At 38.2% G+C, this 23457-nt stretch overlaps 1 protein-coding gene across 1 annotated transcript; it reads left to right on the top strand.

Annotated features, from left to right (window-relative positions):
* The first annotated feature begins 10970 nt into the window (after window positions 1-10970).
* LOC141336015 (C-type lectin domain family 4 member E-like) lies at window positions 10971-12283 on the top strand. Its single transcript, XM_073841523.1, has 5 exons — window positions 10971-11100; window positions 11272-11376; window positions 11473-11594; window positions 11661-11764; window positions 11987-12283. Exons 1-5 carry the CDS (start codon window positions 10998-11000, stop codon window positions 12123-12125), a joined length of 573 nt encoding a protein of 190 aa, XP_073697624.1. The 5' UTR covers window positions 10971-10997; the 3' UTR covers window positions 12126-12283.
* Window positions 12284-23457: the final 11174 nt, after the last annotated feature.

Genomic DNA, 23457 nt, shown 5'->3' with positions numbered 1-23457 from the left:
GATCAAGTGGCCCATGTTTGCAGTGGGGTTATGGTATGGACAACGAACACAGGTGTATTTTATTGATGGCATTTTGAATGCAGAGAGATACCATAACGAAATCCTGAGGCCCATTGTTGTGTCATTCATCCACGTCCATCACCTCATGTTGCAGAATTATAATGCATGGCCCCATGTTGCAAGGATCTGTACACAATTCCTGGAAGCTGATAACATCACATGTCTTGCATGGCCAGACATGTCACCCACTGAGCATGTTTGGAATGCTCTGGATCGGTGTATGCGACAGTGTGTTCCAGTTCCTGCCAATATCCAGCAACTTCACACAGCCATTGAAGAGGACTGGACCAACATTCCACAGGCCACAATCAACAACCTGATCAACTCTATGTGAAGGAGATGTGTTGCACTGCGTGAGGCAAATGGTGGTCACACCAGATATGGATTTTGGTCTGTATATAAATGAAGAGTTATTTATTTATTTTTTACCTAATCAAAAAACAAAAAAAAAAAAACTGCAGTTTGATTGAGAATGGAGAATTGGAATGCACAATGAAAAAAACATGATTTTTGAAAATTGTTAAAAACTGAGTTACCTTTTTGCAAATTAACTATTCATATATATAAAATAAAGTAAATAAAAGTGGCACATATTTTTATTGAACAGTAGGGGAGAACATTTGACTGTTTATGAGGTAGATTGCCTGGGGGAAAACCAGACAGCAAAAGTTCAAATAGGAGATGGGTTGGATATGAGGGAGCCAGAGTGATTTTCTGAGCCCTTTGAAATAATCCAGTTTTTTGAAGGGTGGGCAGAGGAGCACCAGTGATCCTCTCAGCAGTCCGAACCATCCTCTGTAGTCTTGACTTTGTAACTGAGACAAACTAGACAGTTACCAACTGTGCGAGCAGCTCTTGTGGCAGGTTGAACTTCCTCAGTTGGCGAAGAAAGTACTCTGTTGGGCCTTTTTAACCATGGAGTCAATGTGATTGACCTATTTCAGGTTCTGAGAGATGGTGGTGTCCATAAATCTGAATGACTTTACTGCTGCCACAGTGCTCTTCATAATGGTGAGTGGGGGAAGTGCAGGTGGGTTTCTCCTGAATTCCACAATCATCTCCACTGTTTTGAGGGTGTTGAGATCCAGTTTGTTAAGACTACACCAGACAACCCACTGCTCAACCTCACTTCTTTTACCAACTCATCACTGTCCTGGATGAGACCGATGACTGCGGTGTCATATGCAAACTTCAGGAGCTTGACAGAGGGGTCAGTAGACGTGCAGTCGTTAGTGTACAGACAGAAGAACAGTGGGGAGAGGATGCAACCCTGAGGGGTGCCAGTGCTGATGGTGCAGCTGCATGACATGAATTTCCCCAGTCTCACTAGCTGTTGCTGTTTTTGTCAGAAAGCTGGTGGTCCACTGACAGATAGAGCTACACAGAAAGCTGAGTTAGTCTGCAGTAATGTTAGGTTGATTGTATTGAAAGCCGAACTGAAGTCCACAAACAGGATCCTCCATCCCTGGTTTGCCAAGGTGTTGTAGAATATAATACAGTCCCATGTTCATCATCCAAAGACCTGTTTGCTCAGTTAGCAAACTGCAGGAGGTCCAATAAGGGTCCAGCAATGTCCTTCGGATAGGCCAACACCAGCCTCTCAAATGTTAACCACAAGTCCGTAGTCATTTAGTACTGTAATTTTTGTTGAAAACAAGCAGTTAGTTAGTGCAAGTCTAAAAGGGGTGTATCTCCATTATAGCTCTATGGAGAGATTTCCTCCAGTCCAGCAGGATGCAGTAGAAAGCAGGTTTATTTAGGATTGAAGTGATCAGAGAGGAAGACAAACATCAGATCCAGAGCACTTGTTGCTGTGTTTCCTGGATCATCAATATAAAGATCCAGTTTGGTCTGTTTAAAGCTGTTTGAGTCCATTTGCGTGTTCACAGACTCCTCTTGTTGGCTTTTGAAGCGTGTTTGAATGTACCGCTCTGCAGTGAGTTTTTAAGTGTGACTGAAGGACTTTATTCTCGTCAAAGGCCAGTGTGAAATGAAACCACATCCTGTGTATATTTAGCACTCTTGAAAAAAAACTAATCAGCATTTTAAAGAGCACAGCTCATCTGTGAAGACGTACTGTAAGAAAGTGAATAATGGAAGTAGAGGCCATTTATGGAAATGTTGAATGCAAAGATGTTAGGAAGACAACTGGACCTCAAACTCAGAGTCATGGCCAGGATGAAGGAAAAGATCTAATGCACAGTAAGAAAAAATTACTTAAAGCAGAAATGGTGTCGCAGAAGGCGTTTTTAATGGTGTCAGGAAATGAGAACGGTTACATGCCATTTAAAATATTTATTCTAAGAAGAATATGTTAATGTTTTGCATTTATATTAAATGTACCATTTTTATTTACTTTTTAAACATATTTTGTTTGGATATTTTACTGTATAGCAACATTGTTACTGCATAGCACTGTGTGTCTTACAAAAGAATATAAAAGCTCTACAGCATTATCAAAAAAAAAAAGAGACAAAGAGAAAGATAGATTGTCTTAAAGCAGTGGTCACCAACCTTTTCAAGCCGAAGATCCCTGACCTCGGCCTTAATGAAAGGCAAGATCTACCTATCGAAGAATAGATAGAAAAAGACAACCCAGATTGTACTTCCAACTTGAGGCATTTTATTTAGTATTTGAATTGTATTTGAATTTAATATACATTAAATGTTCTTTTCTTTTTCTTTTTTTACTTAACTCGGAAGCAACCATCATATAATCAGATCATATGAAGTGGCACTGAACTCAAGAAAAATGCCATTGTCAGCAGTAAAGTGCTTATTCACTGAAGTTTTTGACGGTACTACCTACCCTTAACATTTTATAAATGAACTGTTTTATCAACAAAATTATCAACAATCTCAAATTAAGCTAAGTGTAGTTATGTCCCATCATATGCAACATCACTTTTCTCAATGCCACCAGAAGGCAAAACTGCTGAAGTAATGTTATTCACTCAAGTCAGTGTGATGGCTGTGACTGAACACTCTCTGTGAGTCCTCTGAAGTCTGGCTCATAGCTAGAGACAGCCAGTTTGAGGCAGTCTGTGAGGTGTCTGTCAGTAAGGCGGCTCCTGTATTTTGATTTGATTATTTTCATCTGTGAAAATGCCATTTCACAGAGGTAAGTTGATCCAAAATAGGCACTCACTTTTAGTGCACATGCAGTGAGGAGCGGAAACTTTTCTCTGTTGACAAGTGCCCAAAAGTCACTGTCCCTTGATCTGGCTTTCGGCTCAATGTCATTTTGCAAATCAACCATCTCCATGTCAACTCCACTTGACAAAGAAAATACTTGCTGGAATTTGGCTGCAACCTGTTCTATATCAATGAGCATGAATGGGTTTGAGACAAATGTAGCAATGCATTCCATTTCGTTTAACTCACCAAAACGCATATTGAACTCTGTTGCAACTTTGTCCAGGTGAGCACAGTATTCCTCAGGGTGAAAAACGTCCTTGTCTTTAATGCTCTTTGACACTTTTTTCCAGGTTGGGAAAGTGTGTTAGCCTCCCGTTTTTAAGATGTGTGATCCAAACACCAAGCTTAGACTTAAAAGCATTCACTGCGCTGGTCATGTGTGGCAGGTGTCGGTCTTTTCCCTGGAGCTCGTTATTGAGTGTATTCAGCTTTGCGGTCAAGTCTGTCAGAAACCCCAGGTCACACAGCCACGCATCATCTGACAGTTCCTTGTGTCTTTATCTCAGGCAGTAAGTCAACAAACCGCTGGAGCACTTTCCCGCGGCTCAACCACCGCACATCAGCATGAAGTAGTAGGTCTCCATACGCGGCATCGAGCTCATCCAGTAATGCCTTGAATAAGCGACGCTGAAGTGCTTTTGCTCGTATCGAGTTTATCAGTTTGACCACCAATGCCATTACGTGTGAAAAATCTACGACTTTCCCTGCTAAGGCCTGCTGATGAATGACACAATGATAATTCTTGAACTCGGGAAAATCAGGGTCATTACGGCACAGTGCTATGAAAGCCAGGCGCACGCCACACATCGCCGGTGCTCCATCGGTGGTAATTGCTACCAGTTTATGAATGGGGATATCATTTTCGCTTACATATTTTTTAAACTCAGTGTAAATATCCTCACCTCGCGTTCTCTCCTTTAAGTGCAAAAGAGTGAGGAAGTTTTGTTGTAGAATCCTGGAAAGCCATTCTGACAAAAACAACAAGCTGAGCTATGTCCACTGCATCCAGAGATTCGTCGAACTGCAGTGAAAAATATTCACAGAGTGACAAGTCCTTTAACAAATGTCGATCCACGTCCTCTGACAGTGACTCGACCCTCCTTGCCACTGATGCAGGGCCGAGAGGCACAGCACGGAGTGAGGCTTTTAGGTCGTCTTTGTTTTTGAAATCCTTGAAAATAGTCTCTGCAGTAATGGCCATGGCTTCCTTAAATAATTCGCCATCCGTAAAAGGCTTTTTGTTTTTAGCCAGAAAGTGACTTACACGAAACGATGCTTCAGTAGCAGCCTTATTTTGATCAGCAGATTTTGTAAAAAGTGATTGCTGGGCCTTCAACTCAGATCTCAGCTTGTCAACTTTCCGTGCACGAATCGCGCTCTTTTGCGGGTAGCGGTCTTTAAATTTCGGGTGGTTGGTATTGTGATGCCGCTCCAGATTCCCTCTTTTACATAATGCTTGTTTTTGGTGGCACAACATACATGCACACTTCTCTTTTACCAAGGTAAACAGAAATTCCTGTTTTTGCCTTCTTTCGTGGAGCCTCCGCCATTCTAGTTTGTAGTATGTTACCTCGCGCGGGCTATCACCATGGAGATCCATATTGACGTTTGCGACAGTTAATTTACGGGTGCTCTTCTTTTATCTGATTGGTCACTTCATTGAAAATAAAGCAGTTGGATTAAGAAATACAGATGCTTGCAAAACGTTTTTATTTTCGGGAGCTACCGGGACAGTGATAAAGATCTACCAGTCGATCGCGATCTACGGGTTGGCGACCACTGTCTTAAAGGCTAGTTTGAGACTTGATTTCTAATTATATGAATGGTATTAATTGATATTTGTGTGTTTTGGTTGTGTTTGTCAGGAGGAAGTAGATGTTTGGTGTTGATGGCAGTGAGTCTCGGGCTCATTTGTGCTCTTCTGCTGGTCTTCATCATACTGCAGCACATCACCATCACAGCAGAGAGAGACCTGATAAAGAGTTACAAGAACACAGTTGAAGAGTTCAATCAAACCATCAACAGCCTACAGGACAATTACACTGATCTAATGACTGAAAAACACCAACTGCAGAACAACTTCAGCTCTTTGACTCAGAGAAACCTGGAGTTAGAAATCAATGGCACATCTCTGAGTGAGGAAGTGAAGAAAGAATCAACTAAACAAGGTCAGTGCACATGTTTTTTAGGTTGTTGTTTCTTTTGTATCTTTCATGTACAGTTTCATAAAGTGCATGTTTGTGTGGTTCAGGTTGGGTTTTCATGTCCAATGAGTTGAGCTGGTCTGACAGCAGGAAGTTCTGTAAGGATCGTGGTGCTGATCTACTCATTATCAACAGTGAAGAGAAGCAGGTGAGTTTGTGTGAGTGTCTGTTACTGAATGAGAGGAATCACACTTACTCCTGTTTTTATTCACACAGAGGGTCATATCTTCATTCATCAAGGAGGGTGTGTGGATTGGTTTGTCTGACATAGAGAATGAGGGCAACATGAAATGGATAGATAATTCACCACTGAAACAAGGGTAAAAATACTACTGTAGGTTCTATAACTTCAATTTGCTGTTTTTAGTTTTTTAGTTTTGTTTTGTTAATTAACAGATAAACTTCTATATGTTATTCAGGTTTTGGATTAAAGGTGAGCCGGATGACAAAAGTGGAAATGAGGACTGTATTGAAGTGGTGCTTTCAAAGACCATACTGAACAGCTGGGATGATCTGCCATGCTCAGAGAAGAGAAAAGGGATTTGTGAGAAATAGGGTTCATCCCGTCTTGTGTTTTTTATTGCATTATTGTATGGGATCAATTGTGATCAGCTACATTTCTGATTAAGGTCTTTTAAAACAGTCCCCCGCTTTCATTTTATATCAACTGTGCTTTCCTGATATCAGATGCATTTTATGATTTTCTTGAAAATACAAGTGTAAAGTGTCCCAGGTTGCCCTAATTCACCCTATTATAATGATATGTCTGAATAAAATGGCCAATAACCATTATTACTATAGTAAACTTACAGCATTTCCTCAAGTGTTGGCTCCTCAAGTGTTTTTCTACTAATTTATAGATGTGTTTATGTGTCAAAAGATCTCAGTGCTGCGTTTGATACTGTCGATCACAACATTCTTCTAGAGAGACTGAAAAACTGGGTTGGGCTTTCTGGGATGGTACTTAAATGGTTCAGGTCATACTTAGAAGGGAGAGGTTATTATGTGAGTATTGGGGAACATAAGTCTAAGTGGACATCCATGACATGTGGAGTCCCACAAGGCTCAATTCTAGCGCCACTGTTGTTCGACCTGCATATGCTCCCACAAAGTAAAATAATGAGAAAGAACCAAATTGCATATCACAGCTATGCAGATGATACCCAGATCTACCTAGCCTTATCGCCAAATGACTTCAGCCCCATTGACTCTCTCTGCCAATGCATTGATGAAATTAACAGTTGAATGTGCCAAAGCTTTCTTCAGTTAAACAAGGAGAAAACAGAAGTCATTGCATTTGGAAACAAAGATGAAGGTTCATAAGGTAAATGCGTACCTTGACACTAGGGGTCAAAAAAACAAAAAATCAAGTCAAGAATCTGGGTGTGATTCTGGAGTCAGACCTCAGTTTCAGTAACCATGTCAAAGCAGTAACTAAATCAGCATACTATCATCTCAAAAACATTGCAAGAATTAGATGTTTTGTTTCCCGTCAAGACTTGGAGAAACTTGTTCATGCCTTTATCACCAGCAGGGTAGACTATTGTAATGGTCTCCTCACCGGCCTTCCCAAGAAGACCATTAGACAGCTGCAGCTCATACAGAACGCTGCTGCCAGGATTCTGACTAGAACCAGAAAATCAGAGCATATCACACCAGTCCTCAGGTCCTTACACTCGCTTCCAGTTATGTTTAGGATCGATTTTAAAGTACTTTTACTCGTTTATAAAGCACTCAATGGCCTAGGACCTAAATACACTGCAGATATGCTCACTGAATACAAACCCAAAAGACAACTCAGATCACTAGGATCGAGTCAGTTAGTAATATCAAGGATTCACACAAAACAAGGGGAGTCCGCTTTTAGCTATTATACCGCCCCATCACAAGCAGCTCTTATTCTAGCTGTTATCATGAGTCTCATTTGTTGATCTGAAGTGTTGAGGTGGCAATCACAGTAAACTACAGAAGTCTAAAGTGTCCAGATTGCCCTAATTTACCTTGTTATTCTGATATTGAATGTCTGTAAAACTGCTTTTGAGTTTAATTGCTTTTTGTTCAAATAAAATGGCAATTAACCATCATTTCCATAGTAAACTTGGCATTTTTGTTTTCATTTAATACTTCATTCTTGAGTTTCTGCTTAATTTCTCTATGGAGAGATTTCCTCCAGGCCAGCAGGACACAGCAGAGAGCAGGTTTAGCAAACTGATGTGACTAGACAGGAAAATAGATAAATATGAGCTCCAAAGTGATGCTCAAGTGTGTTTTTTTTCTGCTAAATAAAAAAACAAAACAGCACATCCTGGTTGAGTAGGGTTGGAAGCATGGATGCTGGTCATGTGCTGGTCCTAAACTGGGCCTAAGCAACTAGCTTCTGTTTAGGACCAGTTTAGGACCAGCACATGACCATCTTAAACCAGCATCCATGCTTCAGGACCTACGCAACCAGTATATGCCGGTTTTTTTTTTTTTTTTTTTTTTTTTTTTTTTCAACAGGGAGATCAGTGGGAAAGACTCTACTGTGAGTTAACAAAACTGTGTAATCCATGAATTAACAAAACTGACAGTCAGTTTTGTTAATTCATGGATTATGAGCCAAATGACACATGCAAATAAGGACTGTACACACATGATAAATATGCAATAAATATTCAATTATATCGTAATATGAGTCTACAGAGAGTTTGAATGAGAATGAAAGTCTAGATTTTTCTGAGTCTGAACTAATGAAACCACTTCCTGTGTAGGGTTTGCACTATTTAAAAACACGGTACACATTATAAAGATCTCAGCTCATCTGTGCACACAGACTGTACTCTACTGTAAGAAATAGCACATCATGGAATCAGGAACTCAAACACAGAGTCAATGTCAGGATGAAGGAAAAGCTTGAATGCAAAGTAGACAGAACATTTATTTTAAAGTAGAGACGGTGTTGTAGTTTCGCTAATGTCTGAGAGGATGAGAATATAAAAGAAAATATAGAATGCTCTTTAAAAAGGCTTATCATTTATCTACCGACCAAGGTAATTAATTGTAAAGGTTGATTTGAGATGTTATATCTAATAATATGTAGTGATCATTGTCATTAAAATGCTGTTTTGTTGTGTTTGTCAGGAGGAAGTAGTTCATACACTAAGTATTTATTCCTGTAAGGACATTCTGACTAAACATCAATATCAATTCCGCACATTAGGTTATATAGCCTATATAATGTTGTTCAATAAAAACATCAAATGCATCAATGCAATGACAATTCACAACATTCATTACTGTTATGCAATTATGAAGACAGCATTAGTAGTAGATTATGTTGCAGCAGGTAACTGTTTCATGCACAACATCACTGCTGGAGGGAGGGCCTCACAGATGTGCCACTTCAAGTGCACAATCCAAGTTGGTTATTTAATACAGAAAAACTTTGGGCTAAAGATTTGGGGTTCTGTATTACTGAAGATCTGTCACATTTTATTCAGGTTTTTTTTCCCACATGAGCTGTGAGTTATTGAGCTGTGGATTGTTAAGTGTAGTTTAGTGTTGGTGTTTAGTGAGAGGGATTTTTGTTACGAAAGCTTACAAAGCGTATATACTTACAATACAAGTATCATCTGCTAAAAAGAATCAGGTCAAATATCTACAATTTGTCCAGTATCTAATGTTGTTGTAAGTTTTAAGCACCAACAGATGGCGCTGTTGTCTTGGAGGCTTTGAATCTTTTCCAGGTATAGAAAGTCCTCAACCCATGCTAAAGAGAAAGCCTAAAAATGTAAGTAATCAAAGGAAACCAATAATGCACTATTGAAGTAATTAGAGGCAGCTCATGTGTCAAATAAAAGGACCACCGATGTAGCTCGATGCTAGAAAGTTTCATACGCTAGAGGGCCCAAAGATGATTCTCCCACAAGGTTTTGTGCCCTCTACCCCTCCTCCGATCGATGTTAAAAGCGAAAGTGAAACAAACATGGTGCATAAGAAAGCGATAGCACGCTTCCCATCCGAACCATGAACCGCGTTCGTTTAAATTCCTCTTATCGTTATTTTCCTGTTTATCTGTATTGTACAAAGCGCTCTGTAAATAAAGGTGACTTGACTATTTAACTTCCTCAAAAAGACACAATCACCATATTGGCGGCTGTGAACGTCAACAATGCCACTGAACTGAACGAAACTCGCATATTTCGCTGATAATTGCTGCTGAATGACTAATGGTCGGACCGGGAAAAACATTTGGAGTCTACAGGCTGCCAAAAGTTATATAACAAGAAAAAAGCCCCTGGTTGTATGTCACACACACACACACACACACAAAGCTGTGAGGAAGACCTGTGTAGAAATGAAAATGATGATATTTCAACTTCAACTCTTTCAATCAGAACACACAAATGTAAATTACATAAACTGATTTGTGTAATTTTAAAAGAATGTTTCTAAATTAGTTGGTCTGTGGATTAACTTTATTTGAGAAACTGAAAATTGTTCAAAGTTCTAATAGTTGTTTTTTTAGCAACAACTTATCAAAGCTTAAGCTTTTAATATATGAACTGATAACATTTTTTTATTTATGTCTTTATGATGCTGTGGTTACATATTTAATGGTGTACTGTAGCAATTTCTATATTTATTTTTGTCTTCTCACACAAAATGCTAAACTGGAAAAAAAAAAGGATTTGTAAGAAATTATTCATGTTATGCTTTTACTTTTGTGTTTACATGTAAGATACAGTCATAGTTTGGGTGTGAGGAGTTTCATACTGGAAGTCAGTATTCTTCACGAATGCCAGTGTCCGATGAAATCTCTTTCTGTGTAGATTTTGCACTATAAAAATAGCTCTGTACTAATGGTCTGGTCGGGAAAAACATGTGGAGTCTACAGGCTGCCAAAAGTTATATAACAAGTGAAAAAAGCCCCTGGTTGTATGTGTCTCACACACAAAAGCTGTGAGGAAGACTTGTGTAGAAATGAAAATGATGATATTTCAACTTCAACTCTTTCAGTCAGAAAATGCAAATGTAGATTAAATAAACGGATTTGTGTAATTCTGAAAGAATGTTTCTAAATGAGTTGGCCTGTGGATAAACTTTGTTTTAGAAACTGAAAATTGTTCAATAAAGTTTAATAGTTGGTTTCTAGCAACAACTTCTCAAAGCTTCTGCTTTTACATTTAATATATGAACTGATAACTATCTTTTTATTTATGTCTTTAAGAAGCTGTGGTTACATATTTTATGGTGTACTGTAGCAGTTCCAGATTTATTTTTGTCTTCACACACAAAATGCTAAACTGGAGAAAAAAAAAAGGATTTATAACAAATTATCCATGTTACACTTTCACCTTAATGTTTAAATGTAAGACACAGTCATAGTTTGGGTGTGAGGAGTTTCATACTGAAAGTCAATATTTTTTTTAGGAATGCCAGTGTCTGATAAAATCACTTCCTGTGTAGATTTAGCACTATTAAAACAAGAGCAGGCGTGATCTTAAAGACCATATCCCCTCTGTAAAGACGTACTACAAGACACAGGAACAGAAAATGGAATTAGAGGACTTGTATAAGAAAGCTAAACGCAATAATGTTATGGACACAAGTGGACCTCAAAGACACTGCAGTTATGAAGAAACAGCTCAAAGTCGCAGTAAGAAGAACAATATTGTCAATTTTCCTTTATATTAAATTCTATATTTTTGTTTGCATATTTAATTCCAGACTTTCGTCATTATAAAACAATACTGTATTTTTGAAATGTACATCCTGATAATATGAAGTGTATAAATAAATATTGTTGTGCCTTTTTCCTGTCTGACAGGAGGAAGTCGATGTTTGGTGGCAATCATTGTGTGCCTTGGGATCATTTGTCTTCTTCTGATTGCTGTCATCCTACTGCAGCACTTTCTGACCACTTCTAAGCAAGGTTAGAACAAATACCTTGTGTGCAAGTAGTTTCATTTTCCTTATTTTTACTTATATTCTTTTATTTATATAGTTTTAAAAACTCTGTCCTTGGCAGGATATCTGTGGGGTCCAGATGGCTTGTTCATATGCAATGAGTTGAAGAGCTGGTCTGACAGCAGGCAGTACTGTAGAGATCGTGGTGCTGATCTGATCATTATCGACAGTGAAGAGAAGCAGGTGAGTTTGTGTGAGTGTCTGTTACTGAATGTGAAGAATCACACTTATTCCTGTTTTTACTTACAGAGGCACATATCTTTATTCGTCAAGGAGAGAATGTGGATTGGTTTGTCTGACACGGAGAACGAAGGCAACATGAAATGGGTGGATAATTCACCAATGAAACAAGGGTAAGTGCAAAAACTCTCAAAGAAAACTACTGTGGGTTTAAGCTTTTTATTCTTATTTTTAAAAAATAAGTCTATCTTCTCTTTTATACTACCATTGCTTCTGTACTACTTTAGTTTATTCAGGAAACTATTGTGCTAGAGCATGTGTTGTTTGAATAAATTTCTTGTGACAATCATCATTTAGCTGCTAAATAAATGAAAACGTTGACACATTTTATTCAGGTTTTGGGTCGTAGGTGAGCCGAATAACTATCGTGGTAATGATGAGGACTGTATTGAAATGAGACCGTCAGATTCTGTCCTGGAGAACTGGAATGATGTCTCCTGCTCTGAGATGAAAAAAGGGATTTGTGAGAAATAAGGTCCATCAGTCTTGTCATGTTTGTACTTGTTTTGTGGAATCATTATTAAGAATCTAAAAGTGTCACTAATTCTCCACATCAATCTGATTTTGAGTGTCTGTAATCTGCTTTTGAGGTGAATTGCTTTCTCTTTGAATAAAATGGCCAATAACCATCATTACCATATAAACTGCATTGTTGTTTTTATTTAGTTTTTGGTTTTATTTCTTTGCATCTACTTGAAGTTCAGAGTGACTTCTTCAGAGTTAATGTTGTCAGATGGTTGCAACAAATGTTTTCATGTTGTTGGTTTTTAAAAACATATATAGACAACTGACATGCATCTACAAAAATCAAGTTCATTAAAGAGTAATGTTAAGAAAATAACCTTTTTCATAGTTTTATGCCTTGTCAAGTTTAAATTTAGCTGACATGTTTTCCCACCCTGGATCACATAATGAGATAATCTTTAACATTTAAAAAAGAAAGCGGAAACGATGTTCCTTAAAAAATATAAATATAAAATGAAACCTCTTTCTTCCGTAGCACTACTCGGAGAAAAAAAAAAAGAGAAGTGTTATATTTAAGTTTTCATTTTTAAAGGAACATGTCATCTAGTTTCTGCTTTCTGTTTAAGTTTATGTAATGATTTTTCATGGAATTTACTTTTTAATATGTTTAATATGTTAATAAGTTATGTGACAATTACAGATTGTCATTATAAACAACACACTCTTTAAATGGCCTGAAGACAAATAAAGACAATAGTTGATCACTAACAAAGACATTCCTTCAAATAATATGGAGTGTATTAAAAGATTCCTGTCTTGTTTGCCTGGAGGAAAAGGGTGGCGATCAACTTGTTCCCAAAAAAACATTGTAAGACTAAGATTATCGTAAATCCATTGTCACCAATTGAGCTATACTTTAAACTTAGGTTTACAATGCTTTTCGTGAACTCTTTAGACCCCTGTTTGTTTGTCGCTGGGATGACTAAAAGTGAGTCTGGATCCAAACTGGAACTAGCCTAATCTCTAATAACCTTGGGATGGGCATCCTGAGATAAAAAAAACAGGAAGAAGAAAGATTAGCATAGCTGCTGTTCATATTATTTCAGAACAAAACAAGATGCCTTCACATTTAACTGGACTGCAAGGTTATGAGATGTGTTGTTAGCTAAAAATATGTATTTTAATCAAATTTATACTAAAAGAGTGTGTATGAGCCCCAAACATTATCAGGATGGCTATTTCAAAGTTTAGGAGTAAAATACAAATAAGCTCAACTTCCTTTAGTGGACGTTGATATATGTTTGCTATCAATAGTCCAGAGTTTTGTGACCTCATGGCTCTGTGCTGTTGCCCCTAATTTTGCTTATTTTGCTATTATCTATAGTTTAATCACAATCCGAAGTTTTCTAGATCCCTTGGTAAACATATTATTTGTTCTCATTCGGGGTCTCTTCTGCTCACCACGGCTGCATGTATTTGATTAAAAAAATAATAAGTAAAAAATAAGTAAAAACAGTAATATTAAAATCTAAAAATTTTCTATTGTAAATTTTCAGCATCATTAGTCATACTCTAGTCTTCAGTGTCACATGATCCTTCAGAAATGGCAATTTAGCTGTATAAAACAGCTTATTTTTCTGCTTGATATTGCAAACTGGTATGTCTTGCCGTATTATTATAATGTACACTCTTAAAAATAAAGGTTCTTTACTGGCATCAATGGTTCTATGAAGAACCTTGAACATCCATGACACCTTTCAAATGCAGAACCTTTCAAAAAAAAAATGTAAAATGTAATTTTCCAGAATCAGCGCGCATTGTGAAAGGGGCTTTACTAAAGCAACAGTTACGTAGCTTACTGCATTCGGTGTTTGAAAAAGAAAAAAACATTAATGATCATTCAGAAATATCCTGTTGAGTATCATCAAGCCACAGCAAGCTAGGCTCTGGGCTAGGCTACAGCATAGGGCTGGGAATCGATTCCAAAAAGAATCGATTCCGAGGCATTGACTCCTCATTCAGAGCCGTTTTCATTTCAGCAAAACATCCCATTAAGGCTGCAAATCTCGGTCACCAATAAAAACGAGTCATTTCTAAACTCGTCTGAGTTCAAGGATGCATGCAATTTGCCTCTTGCTCGCTAATAGTTATTATAAGTCTGATTCGTTTCCACGAAAAAAAAAAAAAATCATTTGGATGGATTATTTAAATGAACCAGTTCAAAAAAACGATTCCAAAGTTTTTTTTTACAGGGAACTGGCTCATGTTGTCCATAATTTTGAGCGCTGCACGACAGAATAGATCATGACGTGATCGAGGGCCTTGATATTATTTACATCTAGAATAAATGCTATTTTAACCGTTCTATCAGCAAATGAAAGAAAACGCAGAGAGTGCATGATATCAGTGGCCGAGAGCGCATCTGATTGACAGCTACGCCACAAGATCTTATATCAGTGTTGTTGTTAAAGTTCTGTTTATTTTGTTTCAGTGTTTGCTAATTTTGTAATTTTAGACATGTCATGTCTTGTTTTATTCATGCAATAAATGCATGTCCACTGCTGAGCTGTGGATTATGACTAATTTCATGGGCAATGCAACAAAATTACAATTTAAAATCAGACAGAGCTACAGATTTATTTATTTTTTCAAATGAAGCTTCATATTGTGAGAAGGCAACTTTCTATGACCATTACATCCTGCATTCATTGCGATCTTAAAAACAAGAATCGAAAACAACAGTGAGGAATCGATTCTGGAATCGAATCCAATCGATTCCTGAACCAAGAAAAGTGAAAGTCGTGACGTATTGTCAAGTATGGAGACCCATACTCGAAATTGGCCCTCTGCATTTAACCCATCCAAGTGCACACACACAGCAGTGAGAAGTGAACAAACACACGCACACACACTGTGAACACACACCGGAGCAGTGGGCAGCCATTGCTCCAGCGCCCGGGGAGCAACTGGGGGTTCAGTGCCTTGCTCAAGGGCACTTCAGTCATGGGGTGCTTTTCAATATCCCTCCTCGTTTCCTCGCTCCTCCGTCCTCCATCCTATGACCCGGAAACCGATCGAGCTCAGCCATCTTGTAGGACATCTCAATTCTTTAATTGCACTGTGAGGAGGCAAGGATCGAGGAGTGAGGAGGCTTCCTGAGGAGTCTTGAGCGAGGATACATGGGTGTATCCTATGCGGAAGTGTTTTATCGACTAAACGTGACGCACTCCTCCCCCTTCAGATATATCATAATAATTTACATTTATATTTTACCTTTGCAGTGTAAATAATGTTGTATCTTTAAACAGGGCATCTTGCTTTGTTAATAATAATTATGAATGCCTTAAATAACGAACTTTAACAACATGTGGGCAGATCTCTTTAGCGCAGCTGATGACGCTTTGAATTGACGCTTGAGTGGTCAAGAATATTCCAATGTTCCTCCTTTGATTCCTCCGTCCTCATCTCCTTTCCTTAAATCCTTCCCTGGTATCCTAAGGGGGTGGAGCTAAGAAGCGAGGAAAGGAAGCAAGGAAAGGAAGCAAGGAAAGGAAACGAGGATGCAAAAATAAGAAATGAAAAGTACCCTTGGTATTGAAGGTAGAAAGAGTGCTGTTCATTCACAATCCCCACCTTCAATTCCTGCCGGTGTGGGAATCGAACCAGCAACCTTTAGGTTACCAGCCCAACTCTCTCACCAATAGGCCACAGCTGCCCCAAATCCAAATTGGAATCGGAATCGGAATCGATTCCAAAAATTTCAGAATCGAACAGCCCTATATACATGACCGTAGTTACTTGTGGTTGGCTTGGCTGTGCGTCACTCAGAAAACAACAGGCCAATCAGAAGAGAGGCTCATGAATATTAATTAGATGGTCAAAATCGACCTGTTTTTGACAGAGCTCATAAAAAAGCAGCTGTAAAAATGTATTGAGATGGATTTTGGCACTTATACCGCAAATATATACAGTATTCTTAAGGACATCAACAACTAAAATAAACCTCCAGAAATGTGTACAATATAGGACCTTTAAAAGTCATCATCATTCATAATACCTCAGCTCATCTGTTAAGATGTACTGCAAAAAAAAAAAAAAAGAGAGAGAAACATGGGATTAGAGTACTTCTAAAAAAATAGTAAACACAGAAATTTTAAGAACTGGACCTCAAAGACAATGCCATGATGAAGGAAGAGCCCATAAATGCAGTAAGCAGAACCTTTAGTTTGAAGTAGATAATTCACCACTGAAACTGGGTTGGCGCTCAAATTTGTACTTCTGCTTCTGTACTACTTTAGTTTACTCTTGAAATCACTGTGCTACTGCGAGTGTTGTTGATTAATTCATTGCTTGTGACAATACTTATTTAGTTGGTAACTGATTAAAAAGTTGAGTGAACGTTTGAGGTTCTGAATTATTAAACAAAAGTGTCAAAAGGTAAAAACAAGGACTGCATTGAATTAATTGATTCTGCCTTGAACTGGACAACAACTGGAATGATCTTTCATGCTCTGAAAAGAAAAAGAAAAAGAAAAAAATGATTTGTGAGAAGTAGGGTTCACCCAGTCATGCTTTTGTTTGCTTCATATTTACTGCTTTCATGTGAAATAGTAAAACTGCACACCTCTGATGTGTTAATGTTTTGCTCACAAGTGGCTCTTTTAATATGATCTTATTCTAGCTGTTATGAAACTGCTTCTGATTTTAATTACTTTCTGTTTTAATAAAATGATCAACTGACAGTATTATCACAGCATTTTGGTTTTATTTCTTACTTCCACCTTGTGTATCACTTTGTTGCTCTATGGAGAGATTTTCTCCAGTCCAGTAGGATGCAGCAGAGAGCATGTTTATCAGACTGAAGTGATCAGAGAGGAAGACAAACATCAGATCCAGAGCACTTCCTGCTGTGTTTAATGGAGCTGAAATATAAAGGTCAAGTTTGGCATTTTTTTAAGGCTGTTTGAGTCTATTTGAGGTGGTCACAGACTCCTCTTGTTGGCTTTTGAAGCTGAAAACATTTGGTTGATTGTACAAAACACAAATATAGTAGTACAGCTCTGCAGAAAGTTTTTAAGTGTGACTGAAGGACTTTATTCACGTCAAAGGCCAGTGTGAAATGAAACCACTTCCTGTGCATATTTAGCACTCTTGAAAAACATCATTATTGCAAAGATTGCAGCTCATCTGTGAAGACGTACTGTAAGACAGTGAATAATGGAAGTAGAGGCCATTTATGAAAATGTTGAACGCAAATATATTAGGAACACAATTGGACCTCAAACTCAGAGTCACGGCCAGGATGAAGGAAAAGACCTAAAATGCAGTAAGCAGAAAATTACTTTAAATCCAAAATGGTTTTTAAGCAACATACAAGTACAAGTCCTACAAAGATAGATTGATTTTAAGGCTAGTTTAAAACTTGATTTCTAATGATATGAAGGATGAAGAGTATTAATTAATATTTGTGTGTTTTGGTCGTGTTTGTCAGGAGGAAGTAGATGTTTGGTGTTGATGGCAGTGAGTCTCGGGCTCATTTGTGTTCTTCTGCTGGTCTTCATCATACTGCAGCACATCACCATCACAGCAGAGAGAGACCTGATGAAGAGTTACAAGAACACAGCTGAAGAGTTCAATCAAACCATCAACAGCTTACAGGACAATTACACTGATCTAATGATTGAAAAACACCAACTGCAGAACAACTTCAGCTCTTTGAGTCAGAAGAAACTGAAGCTGGAGACCAAAGTTAATTCTCTACGTGAGGAACTGAGGAAAGAAGCTTCTAAACTACGTCAGTGCACACATGATTTTTTTGTTGTTTCACTGCTTTTTTATCTTTAATGTACACAGTTTTATAAATTTCATGTTTCTGTGTGGTTCAGGTTGGTTTTTCATGTCCAATGAGTTGAAGAGCTGGTATGACAGCAGGCAGTACTGTAAGGATCATGGTGCTGATCTGGTCATTATCAAGAATGAAGAGAAGCAGGTGAGTTTGTGTGAGTGTCTGTTACTGAATGAGAGGAATTAGACTTATTTCTGTTTTTATTCACACACAGAGACACATATTTTCATTAGTCAAGGAGAGAGTGTGGATTGGTTTGTCTGACATGGAGAACGAGGGCAGCATGAAATGGGTGGATAATTCACCACTGAATCAAGGGTTAGTGTACTACTTTACTTTGTTAAACTCTTTTGAGTTTTGTTGTTGATTAATAGAAAATCTGATATACTGTATGTTATACAGGTTTTGGCTGAAAGGTGAGCCGAATGACCAAGGGGGACATGAAGACTGTATTGAACTGATGCCTTCGCATCCTGTCCTGAACAACTGGAATGATATCCCATGCTTACATGAAAAAAAAGGGGTTTGTGAGAAATAGGGTTAATTTGGTCTTTTTGTGGTTTTGCTTCTATTATCTAATATATTCTTTTTTATTGTGACTGCATTATTCCTCTTTGATTTTTGATTCCTCATGATATTTAAAAATTTAGAAAGTAGTGGATATTCGTATGTAAGTAAAATGTAAAAATGCCAACATCTTCTTATTGCTATAATAAACTTACAACATCTTCAAGACACAGCTCTTACACAAACACCACAATCAAAGATTTTCAGCAAAACAAAACTTTGCTTTCTCTGCCTTTACATTTGCTGTAGCTACATATATTTGTATTGCATAAAAAAACATTTGCAGTTAAATAAGTTTAATATGCAATAAATGTATTTAATACTACATCTTGGAGGGCCGCATGCCTGCAGAGTTTATTTCCAACAATGCTTCAACACACATACTCTACCATTTTGCTTTCAAATTAGCCCTGATTCACCCTGTTATTGTGATATTGAGTGTCTACAAAACTACTTTTGAGTTTAACTGCTTTTTTGTTTGAATAAAATGTTCAATTAGAAAGAGAAAGAGCTTTATTGTCAAGTGTGTTTGCACATTCAAAGAATTGTTTTGGGTGAAAGAAGCTTCTAGTATACAGAAACAACAACAACACAGATAATAAAAATAAAGATATGTAAATAAAACACACACACACACACATATATACTATATGTACACAAAAGGCCTATTTCTCTCAAATCTGTCTAAATCTGTGTTAGTGAGCACTTCTCCTTTGCTGAGATAATCCATCCACCTCACAGGTGTGGCATATTAGACAGCATGATGATTGCACAGGTGTGCCTTAGGCTGGCCACAATAAAAGGCCACTCTAAAATGTGCAGTTTTATCACAAAGCACAATGCAACAGATTTTGTAAGTTTTGAGGGAGCGTGCAATTGACATGCTGACTGCAGAATGGTCCACCAGAGCTGTTGTCTGTGAATTGAATGTTAATTTCTCTAAATATTCTTTAAGTCATAAGCGTTTCAGAGAATTTGGCAGTACATCCAACCGGCCTCACAACCGCAGACCACGTGTAACCACACCAGCCAAGGACCTCCATATCCAGCATCTTCACCTCCAAGAACATCTGAGACCTGCCGCCTGGACAGCTGCTGCAACAATCGGTTTGCAAAAACAAAGAATTTCTGCACAAACTGTCAGAAACCATCTCAGGGAAGCTCATCTGCATGCTCGTCGTACTCATCAGGGTCTCGACCTGACTGCAGTTTGTCGTTGCAACTGACTTGAGTGGGCAAATGCTTACATTCGATGGCATCTGGCACTTTGGAGAGATGCTCTCTTCACGGATGAATTCCAGTTTTCACTGTATAGGGCAGATGGCAGACAGTGTGTATGGCTTCCTGTGGGTAAGCGGTTTGCTGATGTCAGAGTCGTAGATCGAGTGGCCCATTTTTGCAGTGGGGTTATGGTATGGACAACGAACACTGGTGCATTTTATTGATGGCATTTTGAATGCAGAGAGATACCATAACGAAATCCTGTGGCCCATTGTTGTGCCATTCATCCATGACCATCACCTCATGTTGCTGCATGATAATGCACGGCCCCACGTTGCGAAGATCTGTACACAATTCCTGGACGCTGATAACATCCGATGGCCAGACATGTCACCCATTGAGTATGTTTGGGATGCTCTGGATTGCCGTATACGACAGCATGTTCCAGTTCGACAAGCCACAATCAACAACCTGGGGTGTGTTTCCCAAAAGCATTGTTAGCCAACTATGGTCGCAAGTTCCGTCGTTACCAACATAGTTCAACGATTGGGTGTTTCCCAACACCACAGTTCAAACGAACATTCGCAAACAGTGTCACAAACTTACTTGGTTGGAACTACAGCTCTCAACCTGTGGTTAGAAGCATCGTTGCTTCTTAGACATGTGGGCTTAAAGGGATGGTTCGGAGTAGAATTGACTTCATTGCTATGCACTCCAAAGCCCATGTAAATACCCCATCCGGAGTTTTTTTTACCTTAGTCAAACTTTTATGGAGATATTAGAGTTTTTCGAATTGCTTGTTACAGGAATGATTGGTACATGTGATGTATCTCGTAAATTGCACCACTAAACGTGCAAGTAATCTTACCAAACTTGTACAGTAGTGTAAATAGGTTATGTACTCACAAAACGCTGCATCAGAACATTTGTAAGTCCACCATGAGTGTTTTAAAAACACGTTTTAGCCGATCCCTCCTAGTCTCAAAAACTACAAATGGCGACACGTCGACTTCACTTCCCTGGTTTGAAAAAAGCACGTAAAAGTCCTCCTACAAGTTGACATGCACACAGATGTAGTAGGAGGACTTTTATGTGCTTTTTTCAAACCAGGGAAGTGACGTCGACTTGTAGTTTTTGAGACTAGTAGTTCTCGGCTAAAACGTGTTTTTAAAACACTCATGGTGGACTTACAAATGTTCTGATGCAGCGTTTTGTGAGTACATAACCTATTTACACTACTGTACAAGTTTGGTAAGATTACTTGCACGTTTAGTGGTGCAATTTACGAGATACATTACATGTACCATTCACTCCTGTTACAAGCAATTCGAAAAACTCTCTCCATAAATGTTTGACTAAGGTAAAAAAAAAAACTCCGGATCGGGTATTCAGATGGGCTTCGGAGTGCATAGCAATGAAGTCAATTCTACTCCGAACCATCCCTTTAATAAATAATGTTCTTGGTCACAGTTTGCAAGCTAACACGCAGTACAATCTATATCCTCAATTTTATCTAAAAATAAATGCGTTTTACTCTCTTTTTTTTGTGTGTCCTTTATAAGCGTTGTTCATGAATAGTGTGCATGTGCACAAATGCCTGAGGGAACCCCGGAGTATGACGTAAGAGAGAACGCGCAATGAATCAAACATCAAATAAAGCGAAATGACAGGGAAAAAAAATACTAAATTAGTCATTAGGTGCCATGTTCAATATAGCTGCATTTTTGAGAGACCCTAATCAGTTAAAAAGCAGAAGTTATTACTCGGTGACGTCATTAAAAAAAAAATTCTGGTTGAAAACAAGCAGTTACGGAGCACTTGTTGCTGTGTTTCCTGGGTCATCAATATAAAGATCCAGTTTGGTCTGTTTAAAGTCGCTTGAGTCCATTTGCGTGTTCACAGACTCCTCTTGTTGGCTTTTGAAGCGTGTTTGAATGTACAGTATACAAACGTAGAACGGCTCTGCAGTGAGTTTTTAAGTGTGACTGAAGGACTTTATTCTCGTCAAAGGCCAGTGTGAAATGAAACCACTTCCTGTGTATATTTAGCACTCTTGGGTGGAAAAATAAAATAATCAGCATTTTAAAGAGCACAGCTCATCTGTGAAGACGTACTGTAAGAAAGTCAATAATGGAAGCAGAGGCCATTTATGGAAATGTTGAATGCAAAGATGTTAGGAAGACAACTGGACCTCAAACTCAGAGTCGTGGCCAGGATGAAGGAAAAGATCTAATGCACAGTAAGAAAAATATAACTTTAAAGCAGAAATGGTGTCGCAGAAGGCATTTTTAATGGTGTCAGGAAATGAGAACAGTTAAATACCATTTAAAATATTTATTGAATGTTTTGCATTGATATTAAATATACTATTTTTATTTTACTTCTTAAACATATTTTGTTTGGATATTGTACAGTATAGCAACATTGTTACTGCATAGCGCTTTGTGTCTCACAAAAGAATATAAAGCTCTACAGCATTATCAAAAAAAGAGACAAAGATAGATTGTCTTAAAGGCTAGTTTGAAACTTGATTTCTAATGATATGAAGGGTATTCATTTATATTTTGGTTGTGTTTGTCAGGAGGAAGTAGATGTTTGGTGTTGATCGCAGTGAGTCTCGGGCTCATTTGTGTTCCTCTGCTGGTCTTCATCATACTGCAGCACATCACCATCACAGCAGAGAGAGACCTGATAAAGAGTTACAAGAACACAGTTGAAGAGTTCAACCAAACCATCAACAGCTTACAGGACAATTACACTGATCTAATGACTGAAAAACACCAACTGCAGAACAACTTCAGCTCTCTGAGTCAGAAGAACCTGGAGTTAGAAAGCAATGGCACATCTCTGAGTGAGGAACTGAAGAAAGAATCGGCTAAACGAGGTCATTGTAAATGTTTTTTTTATGTTGTTGTTTCTTGTGTATCTTTCATTTACCGTTTCATAAAGTGCATGTTTGTGTGGTTCAGGTTGGGTCTTCAAGTCCGATGAGTTGAGCTGGTCTGACAGCAGGAAGTACTGTAAGGATCGTGGTGGTGATCTGGTCATTATCAACAGTGAAGAGAAGCAGGTGAGTTTGTGTGAGTGTCTGTTACTGAACGAGAGGAATCACACTTAAACCTGTTTTTATTCACACAGAGGGTCATATCTTCATTCATCAAGGAGAGAGTGTGGATTGGTTTGTCTGACATAGAGAATGAGGGCAACATGAAATGGGTGGATAATTCACCACTGAATCAAGGGTAAAGATATTACTGTACATTGTATTCAGTTTGCTGTTTTTAGTTTTGTTTTAATTAACAGATAAACTTCTACATGTTATTCAGGTTTTGGATTAAGGGTGAGCCGGATGACAAAGGTGGAAACGAGGACTGTATTGAAGTGGTGCTTTCAAAGACCATCCTGAACAGCTGGGATGATCTGCCATGCTCAGAGAAGAGAAAAGGGATTTGTGAGAAATAGGGTTCATCCCATCTTGTTTTTTATTGCATAAGAGATCAATTGTGATCAGCTAAGTTTCTGATTAAAGCCTTTTAAAACAGTCCTCCACTTTCATTTTATATCAACTGTGCTTTCCTGATATCTGAAGCATTTTATGATTTTATGACCATACCTCTGACGTGTTTATGTTTTGGCCCATCACAAGAAGCTCTTATTGTAGCTGTTATCATGCGTCTCATTTGTTGATCTGAAGTGTTGAGGTGACAA

The sequence above is a fragment of the Garra rufa genome, chromosome 6 (genome assembly GCF_049309525.1).
Source record: "Garra rufa chromosome 6, GarRuf1.0, whole genome shotgun sequence".
NCBI lineage: Eukaryota > Metazoa > Chordata > Actinopteri > Cypriniformes > Cyprinidae > Garra > Garra rufa.
Note: the sequence above shows the minus strand (reverse complement) of the source record. Positions and strands in the feature narration are given on the sequence as shown.

Excerpts from the sequence above, each read along its gene's own strand:
- LOC141336015 (XM_073841523.1), top strand. The coding sequence starts at position 10,998 with ATGGAATTAGAGGACTTGTATAAGAAAGCTAAACGCAATAATGTTATG. Across the intron at positions 11,101-11,271 it reads AGAAACAGCTCAAAGTCGCA|GAGGAAGTCGATGTTTGGTG; the intron begins GTAAGAAGAACA and ends CCTGTCTGACAG. Across the intron at positions 11,377-11,472 it reads TCTGACCACTTCTAAGCAAG|GATATCTGTGGGGTCCAGAT; the intron begins GTTAGAACAAAT and ends TGTCCTTGGCAG.